Genomic DNA, 26,068 nt, shown 5'->3' on the forward strand with positions numbered 1-26,068 from the left:
GTGAGACTGAATACAGCATCCCAGATGGCCTTTTTAACCCCGGACAAACAGAAGAGTCTATCCCTTTACTTCCATCAGCTATCTCATCAGTCCGGGCTGACTGCAAGGACAGTCCTTCAAGCCTTAGGGTTCATGGCATCTTGTATTCTGGTGCTTCCCAATGCCAAACTGCATATGAGGAAGCTGCAATTGTATCTCAAAAATGTATGGACACAGCACTGCCAGGATCTAGACACTGTCATTCAAATAATACCTTGCATTCAAAAGGAATTTTTGTGGTGGGCTCAGGAATGTCACCTAAACAAGGGACTCTCTGTGACCCGGCCAGAGGCGAGTCAGATTTTAACGACAGATGCCTCAGACAAAGCTTGGGGAGCTCATCTAAATGGAAAGTGGATACAAGACAAGTGGCCTGCCAGACTACAGCATCTACATATCAACCTGAAGGAGATGTTAGCAGTCCAGTTTGCATTAATAGCTTTCAAGGATTTACTTCTTCCAGGGCAGGTGTTGATTCTAACAGACAACACAACTGTCATGTGGTACATCAACAAGCAAGGGGAACGATTCTTATCCTCTATGCAGGCAAGCAATGATTTTGTGGGAGACTGCTCTCAGTTTACAGCTCAATCTTCAGGCAAGGTTTCTGCCAGGAGCACAGAACTCCTTAGCAGATGTGTTGAGCAGACAATTATGGATCCCCACGAGTGGAAATTGGATCCTCATGTATTTCAGAAATTGACAGTGTCATGGGGAACTCCAGACATAGATCTGTTCGCTTCTCCACTAAACCATCAGCTGCCAAAGTTTTGCACAAAAGGTGTCATCCCACAGCTTGGAAAGTGGATGCTCTTTCTTTCAATTGGAGCAATCTTCATGTGTATGCCTTTCCTCCTCTGCCTCTCCTCCCAAAGGTACTTCTAAAGGTCAGACAGGACAAGCCAAGGATGATTTTAATAGCTCCAGATTGGCCTCGACAGCACTGGTACCCATTACTGAGAAGTCTGGTACGGAAGCCTCCATGGCCTTTGCCTTGATTCCACACCTGTTGTCACAGGAGGACAGCCATTTGCTGAATGTCAAACTTCACTCTCTTCACCTAACAGCCTGGCATATTCTGTTTTGAACCATAGAGGGTCTCAACTTCCACAACAAGTTTTGAATGTGATTTTGGAAGCTAGAAGGCCTAGTACAAGGAAAGTGTACGCAGATAAATGGAAGAGATTTTTATTTTGGAGTGCAGCAAAAGATTTTGATGTTTCTGAGCCTAATTTGAGTGTGGCTCTTCAATATCTTACTGAGTTACTGGACAAAGGTTTGTCTTTCTCTTCTATTAAGGTTCATGCTGCAGCAATTTCGCTCACTATGATTGTGACCCACCATTGTTTTCTCATCCTTTGTTCAAGCAATTTCTTAGAGGGGCAAAGAATATAAGACCCCCACGAAGAGCTCCTACTCCTGCTTGGTATCTCAATTTTGTGTTGGAGAAACTCACTCTACAACCTTTTGAGCCTGCAGCTACTTCTGAGTTGAAATATTTATCATGGAAGACTGCTTTTTTGTTGGCAATTACCTCTGCAAGAAGGGTTTCTGAATTGCAGGCCCTTATGGCGGTTGAGCCTTTCTTGATTTTCCATAAGGATAGGGTATCATTACGTACTAATCCTTCCTTTATGCCTAAGGTGGTTTCTAGTGTGGCTTTAAACCAAACTATTCATTTGCCTACTTTTTATGCAAATCCCCAAAATAAAGGGGAAAAGATTTTGCACACTTTAGATGTACACAGGCAGTTGCGTTATTATTTGGACAGAACTAAAGGGTTCAGGCAGTCTCAGCAGTTGTTTGTTTCTTTTGCTTTGAGTTCTCAGGGCAAGCCTGTGTCAAAACAAACTATTTCTAAGTGGATTGGGTTTTGCATTGCTTTCTGTTACTCCCATCATGGCAAGGAAGTTCCAGCTGGGATTAGGCCTCATTCCACTAGGGCTACTGCCACTTCAACAGCTTTTTTGAGGGGTGTGGCAACCAAGGATATTTTGGAGGCAGCTACTTGGAGTTCAGTGCATACTTTCCTTCCCCTCTACAGTTAGAGGTGGTTGTGTGGGTTGGGTTGTACATAATGTGTATATTGTATATATTGTACATATAGTTAGTGCAAGGGTGGTTGGTTGGTTGTTTGCTGTCTTTTGGTTTTGACCTTTATTTTTAGGGTCTTCTGACATCTGGGGCAAGAAAAGACTGAGGATATGACGTCGGTCATGCGCATTTGTACCCCGACGTCCTGATGTCAGTCAAATGCGCCTTGACCGACGTCAGCCTTATACTTTGATATTCGGGCCGACCGAGGACAGCGGACTACCCGAGTGTAAGGACTGCAGCAATGTGGATCTTCGAACATCTACATTTATGGTAGGTACAAAACTGTACTTTTCATTGCATCTTTTTTTATTACAGTGAAATAGATAAACCTGGTAAAGGAGCTGGAGGAGTGTCCCCCTAAGTCCATGTTGCAGGAGGACAGGCTCTTGTTCTCCGTGAGGATGGCCACTTTGAAAGCAGTCTCCAATACGTCCATGTGACTCCTTATACATGCTACTCCAGGAGCGACTAGGGCAGCTGGGTCCGGCGTGTCCATGAGGCACAATGCCTGGCTCAGATTATGTCAATTTTCAGAACCTTTCACGCCGTCCTTTGCCAATGTTTCTTATGATGGCTCTATTCTCTTTGGTAAGACCGACAAAGAGACATTAGTCCAGAGTGAGAAGGACGGGAAGACACTGTCTGCCATCACGATCCGCTTCTCGAACCCCCAAACGTCCTTTTCCTGGAACCAGAGAGGGGAAAAGATGGTGTGGTTCCAGAAGTCACAGTATTCCTCGGGACACTCAGGGCTCTTCCCCTAGAGGCAGAGGGGGACAGAATGGATGCCGGCCCAGAGGCAGACGGCGTCCGAGGAATTTTGGGTCTCGAGAACCTTTCTCGGATAGACCCAGGCAGCAACCTTGAGGGGTGGCCCGACTGCTCTACTCTGGAGGCAGTCGGGGGACGATTGTCCTTGCACCTAACGGTATGGGAGTCCATAACATCAGACCACTGAGTGCTTCATATATCCAGAGGATATTCTAGCCCTTTTGCGGATCTGCCCAAGTCTTCCAAACACCTCCTAGATGTACCACCCATGCAAAGGGAGGCAGCAGCACAAGAAATTTCCAAGCTGTTAGAAAAACAAGCCATCAAAACCATCTCCCCAGATTGGTCTGGATCAGACTTCTACTCCAGATTCTTTTTGGTGCCAAAGAAAACGGGGCCTTAAGGCCCATTCTGGACCTTCCTACACTGAACCTGTCAGTTGCCAAAGAGAAGTTCCGGATGGTCACACTACAGTCCATCATGCCGTACCTGCAAGAGAGCGACTGGATGTACTCGTTAGACCTCCAGGATGCTTACTATCACATAAAGATGCACAGAAGCTCCAGGAGGTTCTTCTGCTTCCGGCTTGGAGTCGATCATTACCAGTTTCGAGCCCTACCCTTTGGTCTCACCACCACCCCCAGGGTGTTCACCAAAGTGATAGCGGTGGTAGCAGCTCACCTGAGGCTTCAGGGGATTCAGGTCTATCCGTACCTGGACGATTGGCTCCTCACTGCTCCCACCAGGCATCTACTCTCCCAAACCAGGGATTACTTCCTGATTCTTGCCCTGCGTTTGGGGATCACAATCAGTGCATCCAAATCACTCCTAGAACCTGTACAGGTGATAGACTACATTGGCGCCAGGATAGATACTCTACAGTGCAAAATCTTCCTGACCTCAGAGAGAGTACAAAATCTGAGGATGCATGTCTCCCTGTTCTACCACTCTCATCCCCCAACGGCGGAATTGGTGTTGAGGGTCTTAGGCTCGATGGCGGCAACCATAACTCTTCTCCCGTGTGCCTGGTTACATATTAGAATTCTACAGTGGACTCGAGCTGTACAGTGGTCCCTGTTGGGACTGCCGCTGGCATATCCAGGTCAACTCAGTCGAGTCTGTAGATCATCCCTCATATGGTGGATGTGTTCTCCAGACATTTTGGAGGGACGACCCTTTGTTCCAGCTCCGGCAGCAAGTGGAAACAATTTTCCTTTTAGGCCTCTCAAAGGAGTTTAGACCCCTTAACAGCTCCTATTTCCGCCATTCTTTATTTTCTAGCTGATATATTTCAACACAGAGCTGGTTCTTCTATGGCCACGGTTCAGTTGGCTGCCATTTCTCATTTTCATGTGGGCAAGAATTCTTCCTCTTTAGCCTCCTCCAGACTGTGTAAAGCCTTTATGAAAGGCACCTTTTTGTTACCCCCCCCCCCTCCGGTCAAGGATCCTGTTCCCCTTTGGGACCTTACTATGGTTGTACAAGCTCTGGTCGCTCCGCCTTTTGAGCAACAGTAGATCTGAAATATTTATCTTGGAAAACAGCTTTTCTGGTGGCTATTACCTCTGCCAGAAGGGTCTCAGAACTTCAGGCCTTGTCCATCAAAGTTCCTTATATGATTTTTCATAAAGATAGGGTTTCGCTTCAGACCAATCCATCCTTTCTTCCTAAGGTGGCATCACCAGTCAATATTAATCAGACCATCAATTTGCCTGTGTTCTTTCCTAATTTTACTAACAAGATTGAGTACATACTCCACTTGCTGGATGTTCATAGACAGTTACAATTTTATTTACACAGGACAAAACATTTCCGTAAATCTGACCAATTGTTTGTATCCTCCTATAAACCCTTTTTGGGGAAACCTATCTCCAAGGTCACTATTGCTAGATGGATTTCTTCATGTATCCTTTAGGTCTATAAGGACAGAGGCATGTCTCCTCAGGTCAGGTGAGAGCTCATCCCACTAGATCAATGGCTATGTCTGCAGCTTTTTGGTCTAGAGTGTCTTTAGATGATATTAGTTCTGCGGCTACTTGGTCCTCATCTCGTACATTTATTTCTCACTACAGATTGGATTTGACTTCCAGAAGGAGAGCATCCTTTGGGTTCTGTGGTGTTCTGGAGTATCCTTCCATGAGGGGCTCCCAGGAGTTGAGTAGCTGGGGACTCTGTCCCGCAGGTTGATGACCAAATGAAGTAAACTACTTCAGATAAAGAAGTTATGTATTCACCATAAAGTTCCATCTGAGTAGTTCTACTTAATTTGTCTTCAACCATCCCTCCTGCCTTCCCCCAGACCTTGGCATATGAACAGCCTATGGGCTGCAGTTGTAGGTCACAAGTATTTTTCAGGTCGGGTTGTCAGTACAAGGTTCAACAAACTCGATCTGGGGGATGGAAGGTAGTGAGGTGTATTATGGGTAAGGGGAGGAGCTTGAAGCTCTGAGCAGATGCTAGTAAAGTTGCTGGCTCAGATCCGGTATCCCACAGCTTGAAGACAAATGAAGTAGAACTACTCAGATGGAACGTTATGGTGAGTACATAACTTCTTTTTTTTCTACTTGTGCTATTTATAGGAGCCTTAACTGTGTAGCTCTGAAATACCCTCTCGGATTGAGTAATCCCAATCCGCCCTGTTCTACTGGAAGAATCACTTTAGCCCACCTGACTCTTGCTGTCTTCCTTTCCCAGACAAAGTCCTAAAGCTCTTGATTAATTGCTATCCAGAACTTCTCCTCTGGTTGATAATATATGCCGGACCTGTGTAAAAGACTAAAGGGACTAAAACATTTTAACTGCTTGTATCTTATTATCCATATCCATATAACATAGCTTCCATTTTGTCAGTTTTTGTATTATCTTTTGGTTAGTCTCTTCCCACATATCCTTAGCTGCCACATCAGAATAATTTTATTTCATACTCCTACATACTTCGTTTTATCATGTCCTCATGAATATGGATATTGCTGAATCAGTTAATTTGTGGGTACATAATTTACCACTATTGACTTTGTTTTAGCTTCATTAATTTTGCATCCTGAAAATGTCTGAAACTGTCTCAGTATGTTCCACAACACTGTAATTTTCTCTGGTTTTGTCAGGTATAAAGTAATATCTGCAAATAGAGCCAACTTTTCTTGAATACCATGCCCAATTATTTCCTTGAATTTGAGTCCCTTATTTTCATTGCCAGTGGTTCTGTGTAATGCAAACAACAAAGGGGAAAGACACCCCTGCCTGGTTCCTCTGCTCAAGCAGAAATTATCAGAGAGGACCCCACCCACTTTAATTTTCACCTCTGATACCTCATATATCCCCCTAGTCAACCTTATCATTTTTTTCAGGAAATGCAAATTATTCCGTTGCCCTGCTCATAAAGTCCCAGATTACTCTGTCAAATGCCTTCTCAGCATCAAGACCCGTCAACAACAGTGGTATTTTCTTACATTCTGGTTCCCTCTGGATCATCAGTGTTCTGTTATAGTTGTCAAATGTTTGCCTCCCCTCCACTCAAAGTAAGACCTGTTAATCGAGGTACTTTCAGCACCTGGAGTTAAGCTATGTATGTAAAAACTTGTATGAAATGTACCTCAGTCATTCTTGACATATTCTCAGTAGTTCTTCATATTCTTATGCAGTGTTTAATATGCATGGTCGTACCTTTTCACATTTGTTTAAGTTCTGCTGTTGATCTTCCACATAACCTTTGATGTATGTGATTATTTTTGCTTACTCCCAACCAGTAAGTGTCTTCTGTTTTATTTCTTTGCGATAGTTCATTGCTTAAAAAATTGTAATTCTTTATTAAAGGAGGACACCACAAACAGACAGCATTATCTTGTGGCACTATGTATATGAATATTTACCTGAGCAGTAGCCTTCCGAACTGCAGGTATTAGCAATTGTTAATGAAGCTTAGCCAAGTTTTCCTAAAAGAATAATGATGCCCTTTTTTCTCAATGTCTTATTTTGAAATAGGACCTCATTATTATTTCAGGAAAACTTGGCTATGTTTAGAAAGGCCCCCACGATCATTAGCCTAGTAGCAGTCTATGAATCTATAACCCAAAATTATTGCAAATTGGAGTCAATACATGTTTTGGTTGCAATCTATTCTGACAGAAATCTTGGAGATGTTATGTTATGCATAAGGAATGGTTCTGCATGATCTTTCATGAATGTACTAGCAATCATTGTAACAAATGAATTTCTTCCTCATGTTTTGAAGTATCTACAAGTCAGTCAGTTACACTGTTTTTCACAAACCATTCTAGCTGTTGGGGGAGAGGTATCACAGCTTGCAGCAGTGTGTATTTTTAAGTTGTATTGTTGCCAAGGATAGTTTAAGCTTCCATCTACATTCCTAAGCTCTAGACATATGCATCTGTATATTGTTGTTGTATTTTTATATTTTTGGATGCATGGGATTCTGATTTTTTCTTTATTCATTTTTTTACTGAATGGTGTCGCACATTTATTTATTTGACATTTGTTAACTGGGTTAGTCCAACTGAGCAAGTAACCCATTTTCAGTGGTGACCCGAGGAGAAAAGCTCCAAAGGTAAAATTGCATACATAATCACACAGAAAAATAATAACATGCATATAATTTATGCACACATGTATTTATTTAACATTTGTTTACCAGGAAGGTCCGACTGGACACAGGTACTTTTTCAGCGGAGCCCCGGAGAGAAATGCTCCATGAGTAACAGTAAATTTTAATGCACGAATTACAGTAATCAATAAAATAATCAAAGTATGAAATAAAATATAGTATACATAAGGAAATACAAATTTGCTACATCATGTGAACAAAACCTAGGCTTTGAACATAGCTGGTACTATTTGTAAAGTATGACTTATGCCAAGATACAAGGTTAAGACGGGCCAATAGGAATAAAAGATTAAACACCGGGGAAGACGTTGGATATGGCTGGGGTATACTGTGATGTATCAGAGCATTCACGAGGGGTTAGTACAGGAACATAGCCACTTATTTTTTAGATAAGCTTTAAGTGATAGCTTAAAGTGCTTAGTGGACAAGATTGAGAGAATGGAGTTAGGAAGGGAGTTCCATATCTTTATCTTTATCTGCTGATTGGAATGTTCACTTGCACAGACTTTAGGAGGAAATTAAATAGGACAAGCATGCCATCTGCTAGAAATGTGGTAGTATGTAAAGCTTGTGGTGTAGTTTACTGATCTACTGTTTCCCACTATGCAAAAAAGAAAAAAAAAAAAGATATAGGTCTGTATTTTTAAAGTATATCAGTTAAAGCTTTTGAATTTGAGTGTTCCCACTCATACAGGATTTTTAAGTAGAAACATGCTATTCATAGTTTAACAGAGTGTGTATATGTTTTTGTCAGGTGGCAGCAGTACGAGAGGGCATGTCTTGGATTATCCCTGTGCCTCTTCTGTCTCTCCTTACTGCCAAACATCTAGAACAAATGGTGTGTGGGATGCCAGAAATCTCTGTAGATGTTTTGAAGAAGGTAGTACGCTATCGAGAAGTGGATGAACAGCACCAGTTGGTACAATGGTTTTGGCAAACATTAGAAGAATTTTCCAATGAGGAGAGAGTCTTGTTTATGAGATTTGTTTCTGGACGCTCCCGCCTGCCCGCTAACCCAGCAGACATTTCTCAAAGGTTCCAAATCATGAAAGTTGATCGGGTAAGAAGTTTTCTTATGTCACATTCATTGCTGTACAGAATTTCTATGTAAAGAGTTTGAAGAATCATCAGAAATGTGTTACATAATTTCAAGGTGAAAGAGATTATGTCCCGCTGAGTTCAAGGTGAAAAGAAATTGGGGTAATAATATACATTCCAGTTATGCCACCCACTTGGTACAGATGCACGTGTGTTTGACAGTCAAGTTTGCAACCTACTTTCCTTCAAGAAACTTGAGTGTATTAACACCATGTTTGAATTTTTACTATATATGTATGTATGTATGTGTGTCTGTATATGTATGTGTATATATATATATATATATATATATATATATGTGTGTGTGTGTGTGTGTGTGTGTATATGTATGTGTATATATATATATATATATATATATATATATATATGTGTGTGTGTGTGTATATGTATGTGTGTATATATATATATATATATATATATATATGTCTCTTTATAGTTAGAAATCTGTGTATATATGTAAATACATTTTATATATATGTTTTATATATATATATATATATATATATATATATATATATATATATATATATATATATAATCATCATCTTACGGCTGTTCCCGTTAGGGGTCGTCACAGCGGATCATCTGTTTCCATTTCTTCCTGTCCTCTGCATCTTGCTCTGTCACACCAACCACCTGCATGTCCTCCCTCACCACATCCATAAACCTCATCTTAGGCCTTCCTCTTTTCCTGTTACCTGGTAGCTTCATCCTTAGCATCTTATTTCCAATATACTCAGCATCCCTTCTCAGCACATGCCCAGAGATATATATATATATATATATATATATATATATATATATATATATATATATACACACATACATACACAGAGAGAGAGAGATGATTGTAGCATCAAAGATCGAAACTGAAAATAAAAATATAAAAAATAAAAAAAATCTTTTGCAGGGGCCAAGTCCCTCTGCACTTCCAAATCCCCATGGATTTAAATATGCCAACTCCCCGATTGAATCAGCTTAAAGAAGGGAGTAATCTCCCTAAAAACCTGAGTCATTGCTAGCCCACAAAGAGAACAGTACTGACAATTATTCCCAAAAAGAAACACTCATAAAAAAAAGCTGCACCAAAAACCCACCCAACAAAAACACAAACACGTTTACCCCCAAAAAACAATATACACCTAATAACATAATTTGACTTTTGTTCAATTACACCAACCAGAAAGCTATTTGCTTATCTGTGCATTCTTCTAAGTGTGTGTGTGTCTGTGTGTTATATATGTGTGTGTGTATATATATATATATATATATATCTATATATACATATGTATATATATATATATATATATATATATATATATTTATATATACACACGTTCATTTTTGAAACAGGTTAACAACTGACTTCTTATTGTAAGTGAAAGCTTATTCCATAATGTGGGAGGGTGCTGTGTTTTTTATCTGTCACATTTTTTCATGTTATTAAAAGACAGCTACACCCTAAACTCAGTGTTTCTTTTCCCTCGATTGTATTTCCCAGACGGAATGACCTCCTTACATCTGCCTATTATAAAAGGATAACTAAGCAGTTTCTTGTGGCATTTCTATCCTAGTCAGTTTTCTCAATGCACAGCATGTTAGGGCTGAATGAAGTCTCATGACACTTGAGTCAATTGCTGTTAAGTCATTTTGACTGTCAAATCTGAAAGTTTCTTGTCAAGAAAAAACACACAACGAGGTACATGTAGACCAGTGTGTGCGTATGTACCATTAAGACGCTATCCATGGCATGCACAAGTGTATAAATACTGAGCATGTGCAAGCTAGACTGCCATTTTGTAATAAGATGTTAAGATGCAAGCATGTATATACATACATAAGGTCCATCTGTTAACTAGTTTGTTTGTATTTTATGATGCTGCTGTCTATCCTGATGTGTTTCTATATATTAAAGCATCTGAATGATACCTCACCTGCTTGTCATCTATGTTTGAGTGTCATCTATGCTTGAGACGAACGAGTGACATGGTGTCAGAAGCAGGATGTCTAAAGGGCATGAAGTTAAATGTGGCTTGGCTAAAACAACTTAAGGCACTTGCTTGGAACTGGAACAATATAGAGGAGTGAGTCATCCCTAAAATGTACATACTTTGTAAAATAGGTTAGAAATGGATTTCAGGTATTAAAACTTACTCAGCACTATTTCTTATTTGCATAATATGAAACGAGGCATACAGAATGTTCTAAATGATATTCGCATAAACCAATTTGTATGCTGTTGATAAAAATATTCAAATTACTATGGGAAATGTTTGAAATAAAGTCTGAATTGCATAAAACAAATAAAATAATGGGAAATGACTGCATTTTCGTGAAGTATGTATTTTTTGTATTGAGCAAAGATGTCCGAGTTATCATAAGTGTATAAAGTGTTTGCATGTTTGTGCAGTGTTACAGTAAAGTTATTTCGCAAACGTACAGCCATTACAGGGCATATTTCGCAGAATAAAGCCATTACAAAGCATATTTCACAAAGTACAGCATTTCGAGGAGTTTATTGTGCATTTGAATGTTATTACAAGCTCACAGAACAGTTTGTTCATACATAATTACAAGGGCCATACTCTCTGTGTGTTTTTACATACTGTGTGCGCATGGCAGATAGATTTCGAAAATCCAGTGAACTTGTGTATTGCTGAGAACTGGAGAGTGTTTGAGAAAGAGCACGACATTTTCATACAAACTGCATTTTCTGATAAAGATGACCGTACAAAAGTATTCATTCTACTTAATTTAGCTGGGTGAGAAACCACAGAAAGGGAACTTTCATTTGTGTATACACCTGCTATCTATACAGGAGAGGGGGAAACTGTCATGTTGTTGTACAGGCTGAGTCAAGGGAGGACCCTGAGTTCTTAAAACATAAATTTAGAGAAATGTGTAACCCCCAGGCAAATGTTACAATGGAAAGGTACTTATTTTACACAAGAGATCAAAAGCCTGGTGAAACTTTTGCAACATATATAACTGACCTGAGAAGTAAAGCTAAAACGTGCAAATTTGGTGACTTAAGGGATGAGATGATAAAAGACAGGCTTGTTTGTGGTATTAAAGATAATGCTGTGAGAAGGCTTTTGCTTCATGACAGTGATTTAACTTTGAGTAAAACCATTGAGATTTGTGAGATATACCAGCTCACAGAAAGGCACACAGATATGCTCACAAGTGAGAACAGCTCTAGAAGGCACAGTAATAAAGCTCATGTTGATAGTATGCAGCATGTAGTTAAAAGAAACAGGCCCAACCACATGACAGCAACTGTAGCCCCTGGTAAACCCGAGAACTTTCTAGCAAGTTCCAGAGTTCGCACAGTCTCAGTGAAGCATAAGAGGGAGTCAGCTAGCTCAAAGCATGGTCCCCGACCTAGTTTCCTTGGCAACTGTCATAATTGTGGTGAAAGTCATGAATCCAAAAGGGAAAAATGGTTAGCTTTTGGTCAGCAATTGCACAAATGCAATAAATGGAATAATTTCAGATGTTTTGTAAATCAAAAGGCACACATTCTTTTATAAAGAGGGAACATTTTAAGAATAGAGTTGATCAATTAGAGAGCTGCAAACCCTACTCTTTATGTTGATGGTGTGTCAGTGCTTCATGAAACAGTTAATGCAGTAGATTTAAGGACAAAGAATGAAGTATTTTGTACTTTTCGGATAAATGACAAACCCATAGAGCTCAAAGTTGATATAGGTTCCAAGTGCAATGTTATGTCAGCAGACTCATTTGCTTGATTGTGTCATGGTGAAAGGCTTGATCTGGCAAGGTGCACGAAGCTTGTTGCTTATGGAGGTGAAGAAATTCATAGTTAAGGCTCAGTAGTGCTTTCATGTTACTCTGCTGGGAGAAGCTACGACTTGTTATTCTATCTGGTCAAGTGGCACTTCCAGTCATTATTAGGGCTCAGAGACTGTTTGAAAATGGGACTGCTTTCATTTAGTATGGAAGTCCACCATGTTAGCTTAAAAGACCACTACTCTAATTTCGCCCAGCATATTTTTTCTACCTATGCAGATCTTTTTGAAGACAAACTGGCAAACTTCCAGTCATGTACTCCATGAAATTAGACCCAGAGGTCAGTCCACTTATCAGGCTAGCACATAAAATTCCAGTAGCCATGCAGGACAGAGTCAAAGACAAGTTAGATAAAATGGTGTGACAAATTGTGATTTGCCCAGTTGAAACTCCAACTGAATGTGTATCTTCCATTGTGGTAGCTCATAAAAAAAAGCTCAGATGACATTAGAATATGTATTGATCCACGAGACTTGAACAAAGCACTAAAAAGACCTCATCATCCAATGCACACAGTCAAAGAAGTCATAGCCATGATGCCAAATGCCACTATGTTTTCTGTCTTAGATGCAGAGAGTTCATTTTGGCAAATTCAACTTGATAAGAAATCTTCATTGCTAACTATTTTCAGTGCTCTATTTGGCAGGTACAGATTTTTGAGAATGCCAGATAAATTCTGCAACTGAAGTTTTTAATGTGCAATGGAGCAATTTTTTTGGGTATCCTTCTGCTATCATAGTAGACAACATACTAGTAGGATGTAGGAGGTCATGATGAAGCAGAACATGACAGAAACCTCAGAAAAGTTCTAGAAAGGGCACATCAACTCACAGAAATGCAAATTCAGGCTACAAGAAGTTACCTATGATGGTCATTTATGTACTAGTACATGCTTATGACCAGACCCTTCAAAGCAAACAGCCATTCTCGAGATGCCAGCTCCAGACAATGTTCAAGCCCTGTAAAACTCAGAAACGAAAGACAAACCAAAAATAAAACACTGGCAACTGGTTCAGGCAAGTAAAACAGTAGACTCCAAATGAAATAAGTGTGCTTAATGAATAAAATAAAGTGCTTTTCATCCAGTATATTAACTTGAACTTCTTCATATAAAAAACATTGCCCGTGAATTAGTAGCTTATTCCCTGTTATCTGCAGCTGCTTTCATAACTTGTACTGCTTTTACTCTGTTGGCTCTGTAATCACTTCCTACATGCCCATAGAGTGGTCTGGAAGCGCCGCTGTGTAGGTGGGCTTCAGAGCAATGTTTTTATTATCTACTCTTGGACCTAGTGCCGTGATTTAGCCCCTAATTCCAACTCGCCTATGTAGATTTATGATATAACCTAGTGCGGTTTAATTGTGCCACTGTTGCTGACCGCTTCGCCCCTTATACTGCCTGCAGTCCCTCAAGGGCTCCTCACCTCTCCTCTGGGATACCCAAAAGCCTTTCTGCCATTGGGTATGTTCTAATGCGAAGTATCACTTAACGTGTATAATAAAGCCCCATTTCCTGCATCCAGTATAATGGAACCAAGGGAAACGAAACAGTAATACCATTAGTCTTTATTGCATTTGGACTCCTGAGTTATTACCATTAGTCAACCTTGTTTCAAGATAGGGTTGCAAAACACACTTCTGAGCTCGATACTTCGCTCAAACTTAGCGAAGCATCCTCCGACTGATATGGAGTCATAGCTGCGACTTAAGCATTGACTGCTACCTGGTATCACAAGCTACTTGCCATAAATTAAATGCTATTTCTCTGCATCGTTACAGCTGTCGTTTCATCCCCTGTTTAACTATAATTAGGGCTGAAGTACATTTTTGTAACTAGCTATTCAAACATTGTAGTCCACGAACTATTGTATTTACTGGCATTACCACCTGGAATTGTCCTGACGCATTCTACTGTGTTATTTAAAAATTGTGATAACAGTAAAATAGCTACCTGATTTTTTGCCTTAAGCAACAACTGCTTATATTTAACAAGTGCTACAACTGATGTAAACATTAATACCTACTTGCTTATTTGCCTTAAAGTAGCAACTGCTTTCATTTAACAAGTGCTACAAACGTTTTGGTTTACCCTGATTGCTGTATTATTAGCTCTCTACACTGGTGTTCTGCTATTTTCTCCACTGTCTCTCTCTGCTCTCTCTATACTCCTTCTTCCCTCCTTTAATCTAGTCTCATTCTCTTTCTCCTCTAGCCTACTGTGTTTTCTCTTTCTGTAGCCTTCTATGCCTGTTTGTTTTCCCTCTCCCCTGCTTTACTAATGGTTGTATTATTCTGCTCTTCTCTCTACAGCTGTACATGCTACATTCCACCCCTTCACTACATCCATTGAAACCTTCCCCTATAAGAGATTCTACAGCAAGACTCTGCTAGAACTCCTCGAAGAGCTTCGAACAGATAGCCCCTCTCAAGATATATAAAGTGTATGTACTGTCATCTGTTAACTTAATTACCACCTGTGCTTACTACCATAGTGCCTGAACTTTTCCTGCGCTAGCCAAGCAGCCTACTGAGCTCTTTTTTTGGCTTGCCCCTTTACTCTCTTACCCTCTAAGCTATATGACACATACTTTTTGTACCACTAGGTGGCACTGTTCCTCCATTTTCCTATAAGTCTACCCTCTTTCCTATTCTACTCTCTCTCCTGAACAACCCCTACTCTCTCCACTTACCCCTCTGGCCGGCTCTACCCTGTGCTTTGCTCTACTGCCTTTCTCCCCTCACACTCTCCAGCCCAGACCTACCTTTGCTGGTTCAGTATTTCACATAGAGTCTTTCATTTATCCCATAGCTGGCTGGTTTCTGCCAGTCACCTTCTCTGCAGCTCTTCCCGCTCCGTTCGCCCTGCGGGCTCACTCCGCTCCCCTACCCTACCCCCAATTCCCACCCACCCCCAGAGAAGTTACCTTTATTCTTCTCTTGCCCCTCCCTCTTACCCACACTACCCAGTACCTGTCCACCTCACAACACCTCCCAATTGCCTCCACACCTATACTCTTCCACTTATACTCCACCCATCTCCCATTCCCTCCTCCACTCTCACTTAACTCCTACTGTACCTCCTTCTCCTTGTAAAACCCCCTCTCTTCCACAGCCTTCTCTTCCCTACAAATCCACACGTATCTCTTTGTCTCCTTTTTGACATGGTCTCCATAAATCACCACACCCTCCATGTCCATTGCCTCTTTTCTCTTTTCCTAATTCCCTTATTCTATGCTAGCTCATATTCCTCCTCCACTTGCCCAATATTACCTACAAAAGTAACCACCACACTAATCCCACCTCATCCTCACTATTACCCTCATTTCCTCTCTGTCTCCCCCTTTCTCATTTAGCACAACTCAATGTACCTATTCCACCATAAAATCTTCCTCCTCCCCTGCAAACTAAGATATTGTCACCTAATCTACTCTCAACTCTCCCTAAACACATACCCAGCAAACCGAAATGGCTAAAGGATATTGCCTATAACAACATAATCCTTGCCGGCGATATCCATCCCAACCCTGGTCCTACACACTGTAACAACAACACCAAACCCTCAACTTCTCCCTCCCATATTAATAACCTAACGATCTTCACCATCAGTACACAGAGTCTTAGTAACAAAACCCACCAATTCCACACTTGGCTAAGCCACAACCAACCTCACATCCTAGCTGTATCCGAAACATGGCTTAAACCTTTCATCTCCTATTCAGAGATCCTGCCCCCAGGATTTAATATTCTCAGAAATGACCGACTAGTTAAAAAAGTTTGCGGCACTGCCTTAGTCTACTCTAACCTCCTCAACTTAATTCCCCTCCAAATTCCAATCCCACAATTCCAAAACACTGAACTAACTGCTGGACTACTAAAGCTAAACAAGCACAAAAATATATGCTTCATTGCCCTTTATATCTCACCTGGTAACAATAGTTCAACTCTCAAAGAAATTCTCCTATGGACATCCACCAAAATTAACTATGAAACTTATATCTTAGGAGACATTAATATTGACTGGAATAAAATCATCAGCCCCTCACCATCCCTATCCATCAATCTCTACAACTTTACCCAATTAATCCACACTATCACTCGGCCAAATACAACAAATTCCCCTGGAACCATTTTAGATTGGATTCTAGTCTCAAATCCTAACAAAATAATTAACTCTGGCACAATTCCTGATACCATTAGTGACCACCTCCCAGCCTTCATCCATCGCTCCACTAACTCTTCCCCATACCAGCATCAATACATTCACAGTCGTAACCTCACTAACTTTAACCCTACAACTGTCTCAGACATATTCAAACAAATGAACTGGCAATCTCTAAATACCCTTCCCTTTGACAAAGCCTTAGACTACTTCAACTCTGTCTTCCTCGACACTCTAAACTCCCTAGCCCCTCTAAGATATAAAAGAATAAAAACTAACATAGCTAAATGGCTATCCAAACAAACAAAACAGGTCATGCACCAAAGGGACAAACTTTGGAAGCTCTACCAAAATAATAAACTGCCCAATACCCTGCTTCAATATAAACAGCTCCGTAACCTTGCAAAACAGCTAATAACCAAGGACAAAAAATCCTATTATATCACACTCCAGTCCAATAACAATAAAAACCCAAAGCAATTCTGGAACTCAAAAAAAATCGCTCCTCCATCCAGGCTCAAAGAATAATCCCTGTCCTGACCCAAGTAAATCTAATCTAGAACTAGGCTCTGAATTCAATTCATTTTTCATAGAATCCATCTCTGCCCTTACCAAATCCTTTCCTTAAACCCATCTAACAACCTTCCTCTACTGTTGAGCTCAAACCCGCCTCCACTAACTTCATAATAAAACTCCTATCCAAACTCAAACCATGCACTAACACTCTTGACAATATTCCCCCTTCCTACCTAAATTATGCTGCTGATGGTATTGCTCTCCCAACTGTCATCATTATAAACAGATCCATAAAGGAATCCTACGTCCCCAAACTTTGGCGCACAACTTATATCATCCCTCTACGTAAAGGTGGCAACAATACCAATGTCTCTAATTTCTGCCCTATTGCCCTGCTCTCTCCACTCTCCAAAATCCTTTAAAAGTGCATCCACCACCAACTTATGCCATTCCTGACCCAAAACAGTCTCCTCACACCTACCCAGCATGGCTTCCGCCCAACCCATAGCACCATTACCGCTCTTCTGTCCTTCCTTGAAACTGTCAGTCAAGCCCAAAATTCAGGACACCTAGTTTCTACTGTACTATTAGATGTGTGTAAGGGATTTGACACTATTTCCCACAAGCACTTACTCTGCCATCTCTCAAACCTTCACCTCTCACCAAAAACATTATCCTGGTGTTCCAACTATCTGTCTGACAGATCTCAGGCAGTCAAATGGAAGAACTCCACCTTTTCCTTCTTACCTACTCAAACTTGTGTTCCACAGGGATCCATCCTTGGGCCCATGTTTTTCAACATTTTCATCAATAACTTTCACACTGCTATTCCTGACTCAAAAATTATTCAATATGCAGACGATTCTACCTTAATCTGCTCTGCTACTAACCTCTCCGAACTGCTGACAAAAACCCAAACTGCATTCTCCACAACAGAAAACTGGATGCACCATAACCACCTCTCTCTCAATGCAAATAAATCTAAAATTCTACTATTCCCCCCTCTAAGACCTTTTCATTCAACAAAAATGAATTCAAAGTCCTTAGCCAAACTAACTCACCCATAGAAGTGGTGCCTTCTGCAAAGCTCCTAGACATAACTGTGGACGAACACCTCAAGTTCAACACACATATACAACAAAATATTAAAAAAAAAACACCAAAAGCTAGGTATGTTGTATAGGAACAATCACTTTCTCTCTCACTCCACTAGACATACTCTGGCCACTACATACCTTCTCCCTTCCTTATTATACGGTGCTCCTCTCCTAACCAACATGTCCGCCTCTACAACCTCCAAACTAGAAAACTGCTACAATAAAATCTCTAAATTTTCCACAAATTCTAAAAATTCCACCCATCACTGCCTCACCCTTAAATCATTAAATTGGTTCGAATTTTCAAACTACCTTGACTACCTGCAACTATCCACAGCACTTGTATTTCATCCTACAAAATGCCCTGCTCTAGCTAATATCCTTCCCCTTATATTCCTAATAGAACACTCAAATCAGAGCACCAGAATCTAATTGCTATCCACAAACCTAAGCGTCCTGCTGGCCAGCTTCTCCTCTCATGTGCTCTAGGCAAAAAATGGAATGCCCTCCCCATCTCACTAAGAACCACATCTAACTCTGACAACTTCAAAACCCAGCTTTTCAAACACTTGTCGAGTAAATAGAAATGCACCTGCCTCCACCCTACTTAATTTCCTTTCTAAGTCTATACCCTAGGGGTCCCTTCTTCTCATACTTCAACTCTTTACAATCTCCCATAGTCATATACCTATGACCCTACACAAGCTCCCTATAACTCCATTAACTTTACTCTCTCTAACCTATTACTTCAGCTGTGTTCACATGACTCAACTTTGTAAATAATGTAAATATTGTGAATAGTTTTCTACTTCAGAAATGTGCATGTTAAGCAAGCATATCCAGAATTCCTCTCTTGATATATGTAACAGACTTCCACACTCAACACTTCAGTGCCATTGCTCAAAGGAAACTGTATAACCCTTAACCTCTCTCTCTATGAATTCTGTCAACTATGCTTGTGAATATTATTTTTTTTAACTCTCTTTACAATTTTATCTTGTATACTCCTGTATTTTATTGTAACTGAATTTGTACAATGCTTTCTTGGAGCTTTTCTCCCCGGGCCTCCACTGAAAATGGGTCATGTTGGCCCAGTGGACTTCCCCGGTAACCAAACTGGAAATAAATAAAGAAAGAAAGAAAGAAAGAAAAAAAAACAGGTACAAATTAGAGTTTTAAGTAACCCTCCCATTTCTCCCATGTGATTGTGCAGTTAAGCTCTTAAAGGAACATCACTACAATACCATCCAAAGTCATCCTTCACTGTTATATAGGTATAAAAACATTGTAAAAAGTCCCAATTATTTAACCTATGTAAAATATTATTTAGTAAAGCATTTTATAAAACACATATATTAAAACATATTGTAGAGCATATTTTAGAACGTTTATCTCATCAAGTTTTTCAGTTTTAGCATGCAATGAATTAAGTACATGTCATTCAATCCCAGGGTAATGTATGCATTCAAGCAGATTTGCCACAGTAATTCTGACTGTTCAAGAATCATTGTTAGGGTTCCACCCCTTGGGTCAGTGTAAATTTGTTCCATCACCCGGAATTTGAAAGTGTGGTTAGGGTTTGCGCTGTCATGTCTAGCTAGTGCACACTCTGTTTTATTTTTTGAAATGTTGTATGTGTGTTGGTAAATCCTCTCTTTTAGTTTACGTTCTGTCTTTCCTACATAGAAGGAAGGACATAGTTGGCATATAGCTAGATAAACTACCATTTTAGGTTGGGAATACTATCTATTACTGCTTTTCAAAACGTTGCCATTAATTTCTACACTTGGTTCTTCCTGTATGTACTTGCAGTATGGGCAGCTGAGACATTTAAACATTTTGGGATTTTTAATTATGGTGGGTCTCCTAAACTCCAATAAGTTTTTCAAGTTCTTCCCTTTCCTGAATGTAATTTTGGGGATTGTGCTTAGTTTGCCCATTATTTCCCTGTTGTCCAGTAATAAATTCCAATTTTTATTTAGCATGTTTCTGAAACTATTGGCTTCAGGGCTAAACGTTATGACAAGCCTAATTTTGAAATTAATGCTAGCCAAGTTTTCTGCCTCAAAATTTTGGGCTGCTTCTCTGATTTCTAGATTATCTTGTTTGTTCGCCTCCCAATATAGGTTTATAAAAAATGGTGGATCTTTTGTTTGTTACCTCTTCTGTTAACTCAGTCAATAAAGTTGTAGGGCAGGCTGTTTTTTGAAATGTGCTTTAAATTAATACACTCATGTTCAAATTTTAAATCGGTGGTTACCATTTTCGCTGCTCGTACCAGTTGCATTTTCACCACCGATCTTTTTTGGTGAAAGGGGTGAGCACTTGAATAATGCAAAAAGGTGTTTGAATAAGTGCTTTTTCTGTATATTTTTGCATTATATTTTCTCTTGCTGGCTTTTCTGAGGAGTATATCCAAATAAGGGATTTCTTGGTCTCCTTTGATTATCATGAATATATCATCCAGGTAACGAGTAAAGAAAAAGATATGGTTAGCCATTTCAATGTTACCAAAAATATAATCTTGCTCCCAGTAGGCCATGACTAAATTAGCAAAACGGGCTCCACATGGGGAACCCATGGCCACTCCAGTTTTCTGTAAGTAATACTTATTTTTCAAAAAAATTAAATTGTTGGTCAAGATAATATCTAATAATTCCTCCACTAGATGTATTTCTGTATTGGGGGCCCCTTTCCTTTTCATCATGGTAGATAACCATTCAGTACCCAGTGCGTGGGGGATAGAGGTACAAGGGTTTTTCACATCTGCTGTTAGAAAGTTGTAATTGTTATTGTATTCAATTAAGTTGATTTTCTCTAGGAATGACCATGAGTCCTTGCATATTTGATATTCAGTTGCTACATATTTCTTCAGTATGCTGTCTACAACTTTAGCACTGGCATACGTGATGGAATTTCTTCCATCGATTGATCTTAGTGGAGGATTTTGTAAATCTTTATGGACCTTCGATACTCCGAAGATGACTGGTGTCAAAGGAGCCAGGATGTTCATATAATTGTACATTTCTAGATCTATTTTCCCTTTTATAAACAAGTCATTAATGTAAATTTTAATGTTCAAGCCCTGCAGAGTTTTCTTGGCATGGTCATCTGCTTAGGCAGTGTCATTTCAGACTTGAGCCAACTTTCAGCACCGCTTAGAGAGCTGGCATGTAGAGATGTATCCTGGTCTTGGTTAGAACAACACCAAAGAGCATTCAATGTCCTGAAACAGAGAATTGCTAGTTCACCAACTGTCAAATACTATGACGTTCACAAACCAGTAACACTTTCCTGTGATGCTTCAAAATTTGGTCTTGATGCTATTATTCTACAAGAGGATCAACCTGTTGCCTATGCATCGAGAACTCTTACCCAAACTGAAGTGCAGTATGCTCAGAATGAGAAAGAGCTTTTGGAAACTGTGTTTGCATGTTCGAAGTTCCATGATTATGTTTATGGTAGACCTACCTAGACCAACCTCTAGTCACTATCTTGAGAAAGCCTATGTGTTCAGTTAAAGCCCGACTGCAACGTATGATGCTGCGATTGCAAAAGTATAATTTCAATCTTGTTTACAAGAAAGGCAAACCTCCTTGTCTTGCTGATACATTATCCAGATCTCCCAGAAACACCACAGAACAGCACGACAATGAGAATCTTGATTTTGAAGTCATGGAAGTGAGAAGTTTTCTTCCACATGTCTTGATGCGTTGAGAAATCACACAGTCACAGATCCAGTTTTACAAAGGCTCAACCACTTTATCAATCAAGCAGTCTAGTTTACCTCAAGAAGTGCAACCTTATTTTCCATACAGAGATGAGATTTTGTCTGACAAAAGGTATCAAAATGAATGGTCTGAAAGTAATTATTCCAAAGTCCTTGCAACCAGAGTACGTTACTATTTTGCATGGTGGTCACCCAGGAGTCGATTCTACCAAAGAAGGGTGAAAGGCCTAGTATTTTGGCCTTCTATTTCACAAGACATTGAAAGAGCACTTTCATCTTGTTCCTTGTGTAATAGTACTAAGCCACATACACAGAAGGAACCACTTCATCTAAACCACGTTCAAGAACTACCTTGGTCAACAGTAGCCACTGTCATCTTCGAGTGGAATGGACAAGATTATTTGGTATTAGTAGACTCTTACTCCAATTGGTTCGAGATAGACCTACTTCCTAACCTAGCATCCAGTACAGTCATTACTAAGATGAAGCCTCATTTTGGAGTACATGGTAGCCCTCGCAATGTTATTTCTGACAGTGGCACACAGTTTACAAGCCAACAGTTCAAAAGATTTGCTGAAGAGTGGGACTTTACTCATGTCACAAGTAGCCCAGAGTACCCACACTCAAATGGTTTGGCAGAATGTGCAGTTCAAAGTGCAAGACAGCTATTTCCTGAATCTCTTGAATCTCAGGAATATTCCTCATGATAAACATCTTGGTTCACCTGCTCAGAGACTTCTGAACCACATTACCAATCAGTAGTCGATTGTTGGTTTCCTGTGTTAAAAAAAACAGGTTAGTGAAAAACATTGTGTTGAAGAAGCGTTTAACCCAGACGTCCTACTACAATAAGACCAGCAAACTGCTCAGTCCATTATGAGAAGGAGAAAAGGTAAGGATGCAAATGTCCAAAGGTTATGATCGGATTGGTGTCATAAAGAATATTGGTCCAGAGCTGAGATCGTACATTATGGAATCACAAGGAGCAGTTTTTAGGTGGAATTAGAAGTATTTTAGCCCAGTGTCCAAGCCTATACCACTGCACATAGCCTGTGGGAAAGACTCTTTATCTCAGATTGAGCTGTCCGGTGTTCCAATTCCTGAGGAAGTTTCAGAGGACATTCTGATTCCTGTGATAAATCCAGAAGTTTTTGATATGAGTTGTGCACTGCAGACTGTCCCTGTTGCTAAATTTGGTCCAGATTGTTATGTTACGAGATATGGTCACATTTGTAAACCATGTAAAAGATATGAAGCAAATTGGACGTGAAAATTGTTTTATTTCCAATGTATATAGTAATGCTTGTGTAGCTCTAACATTGTTTTTACAAAGTGCAATCTTTTTAAGAGGGAGGATGTAGATCAGTGTGTGTGTACCTTTAAGAAGCCATCCAAGGGCTTGCACAAGTGTATAAATACTGAGCATGTGCAAGCTAAACTGCCATTTTGTAGTAAGCTGTTGACATGTAAGCATGTGTGTATGTAAGGTCTGTTTGTTAACTATTTTGTTCGTATTTTATGATGCTGCTATCCATCCTGATGTTTCTATGCATTAAAGCATCTAAATGATATACCCTGCTTGCTTGTCAACTATGTTAGAAAGGGACAAGCAGCAGTACATGTAGCTCTTTTTTATTTCACACCCAGTAAGGATCAATAAAGCTACTCAAGTAAAAATGTGTTGTTTTTCATTGTGTACTCTTAAGTCACAGCAAGCTGGGTGTTGGCTTCTTGTAATTAGCTTTTTTGGTCCTCTAGTTGGCTCAGGGAATAAAGATTGTAGGAATGCAGCACCTGAAACCCTCACAGTATTCACAAGTTGTTGTTTTTCTTTCGGCTTTTCCTGGTTAGGGGTCGCCACAGCGGAACTCCGGTCTGCTAATGATTGGCAGTCGATTTTTTTGTTTTTTGGGTTTTTTTTATGGTACCGAGGTGCCAGCCCGACACCCAACCTTCAGCGAAGGCACACCCATTCATGCATGTCTTTCGAACACCACTCAACAGCAGGGAGGACATGCAGACTCCACACAGAAGGCACTCCAGCCGAGAATCGAATGGGAGAACCTCTTGCTGTGAGGTGACAACGCTGTCGCTGCAGAAAACACTGTTGGCCAGCAGATACGTGAAACGGAGCAAAAATAATAAAACACTCAGAAAATTACTGATAATACATAACTTTTTTCCAAAAACGTTGATGAAAAAAGATCAGGGGAAGATTCCCCTTTACAAAAGTACCGAACACGACCCTACAGCATAGCCTGAAGACTGCAACCAAACACTATGCTATGCACGTAGGTACTGCACGGCCAGAATGAACCATAGAAAACTCTGTTGGCCAGCAGATATGTGAAACGGAGCAAAAATAATAAAACACTCAGAAAATTACTGATAATACATAACTTTTTTCCAAAAACGTTGAAAAAAGATCAGGGGAAGATTTCCCTTTACAAAAGTACGGAACACGACCCTACAGCATAGCCTGAAGACTGCAACCAAACACTATGCTATGCACGTAGATACTGCACGGCCAGAATGAACCATAGAAAACACTGTTGGCCAGCAGATACGTGAAACTGAGCAAAAATAATAAAATACTCAGTTATGTATTATCAGTAATTTTGGCCGTGCAGTACCTACGTGCATAGCATAGTGTTTGGTTGCAGTCTTCAGGCTATGCTGTAGGGTCATGTTCAGTACTTTTGTAAAGGGGAATCTTCCCCTGATCTTTTTTCATCAACGTTTTTGGAAAAAAGTTATGTATTATCAGTAATTTTCTGAGTGTTTTATTATTTTTGCTCCGTTTCACGTATCTGCTGGCCAGCAGTGTTTTCTTTGAACGCTGTCGCTGCACCACCATGGCTCCTCATAGTATTCACAAGACACCACCAAATTCCTTTAACAATTAGAGATTGTAGTTAAGGTAATTTTAACTGCTGTCACTCTAAGTATGCATAAATCTTAACCTGGATTGATGTGCTGTTATTTAAGATAAGCAGCTAAACCTCCAGAACAAAAGATATATGATGCTTCTTATACTTTAAGAGTTATGATTATAACAGTACTGTTAAAACAGTTCTCTGCTTCATGTTAGCCAAATCCCATCCTTGCCTTCAGCAAAACCGAGTAACAGGCAAGATGAAGTATTTCATTTCCATTAATTTCACAAAAGATATACTATGCTTCTTAAGCTGTGAGGGATACTGTTTACAGAATACAGTGCAACAATGCATATTAGCCGATACACTTTTTTTAGGCAAGGCTCAAAAGACAAACCCACCCCCATAGACAACACAAAGAAAAGTCTAAACCTCAAGATGCACGCACTCGAGACTCTCCTCGGTATGGAGAATATCGATATCTCTGCAGTAACAGAAACCTGGTTCAAGGCTCCCAAGAGCACCCCAGCACTAACAGGTTATACTTCATACCATGCTTTCCGTCCCCAAAACTCAGACCGAACCACAAAAGGCGGGGGAGTATCCATATTTATCAAAGATACCCACACCTCCAGGTTAGTGGCACTGCTCGAAGCATCGGAGACCATCCAAGTGCAACTAACAGTGGGAAAAACTGCCTTTCATTTTATAGCCTGCTACAGACCACCCTCCCAAACACAGGAACCTCACTCTGCTTTCCTGAGAACACTGGAGTATATGAAGGTCTCTCCAAATACTATTATATTGGGTGACTTCAACTATCCAAATATCGATTGGGAAAACTACTGAAGCCCAAACACCCTCGCCCAAAGGTTCCTAGAATTTATAAACTCTAATGCTATGGAACAACTGGTCACCACTCCCACAAAAGAGGAAAACATATTGGATCTGGTCATCACCAACATGGGGTCTCTATGTTCCACACTAGAGGTGTACCCCTCACTGGTAAGATCAGACCATAAACAAATCTCACTGGACATCCATATTCCATCCCCACCCCTAGCCAGGGAAACCACGGTGAAGAACTTCTCAAAAGCAAACTTCACACTTCTCAAAACTGAGGTGGAATCCTTCAAAGAACCTGGGCCACTGGAAAATACGGCCCAAAATGCAGAATCCTTTACAAAAGCATTCTATGGACACCTAAAGGAATGCATGGAGCATGCTATCCCAAATAAAACCAAGACTCAC

At 40.2% G+C, this 26,068-nt stretch overlaps 1 protein-coding gene across 5 annotated transcripts in view; it reads left to right on the plus strand.

The window, feature by feature from the left end:
* Positions 1 to 26,068, plus strand: part of HERC1 (HECT and RLD domain containing E3 ubiquitin protein ligase family member 1) — a 3,987,333-nt gene that overhangs the window by 3,928,751 nt on the left and 32,514 nt on the right. For all 5 annotated transcript variants that reach the window (XM_044077739.1, XM_044077741.1, XM_044077740.1 and 2 more), the window contains exon 77: positions 8,283 to 8,588. In XM_044077739.1, coding sequence (XP_043933674.1) covers positions 8,283 to 8,588 — 306 coding nt within the window. The remainder of the gene's footprint in view (positions 1 to 8,282; positions 8,589 to 26,068) is intronic.

This window comes from Protopterus annectens, chromosome 7.part0 (genome assembly GCF_019279795.1).
Source record: "Protopterus annectens isolate FY-2018-M chromosome 7.part0, PAN1.0, whole genome shotgun sequence".
Lineage (NCBI taxonomy): Eukaryota > Metazoa > Chordata > Ceratodontiformes > Protopteridae > Protopterus > Protopterus annectens.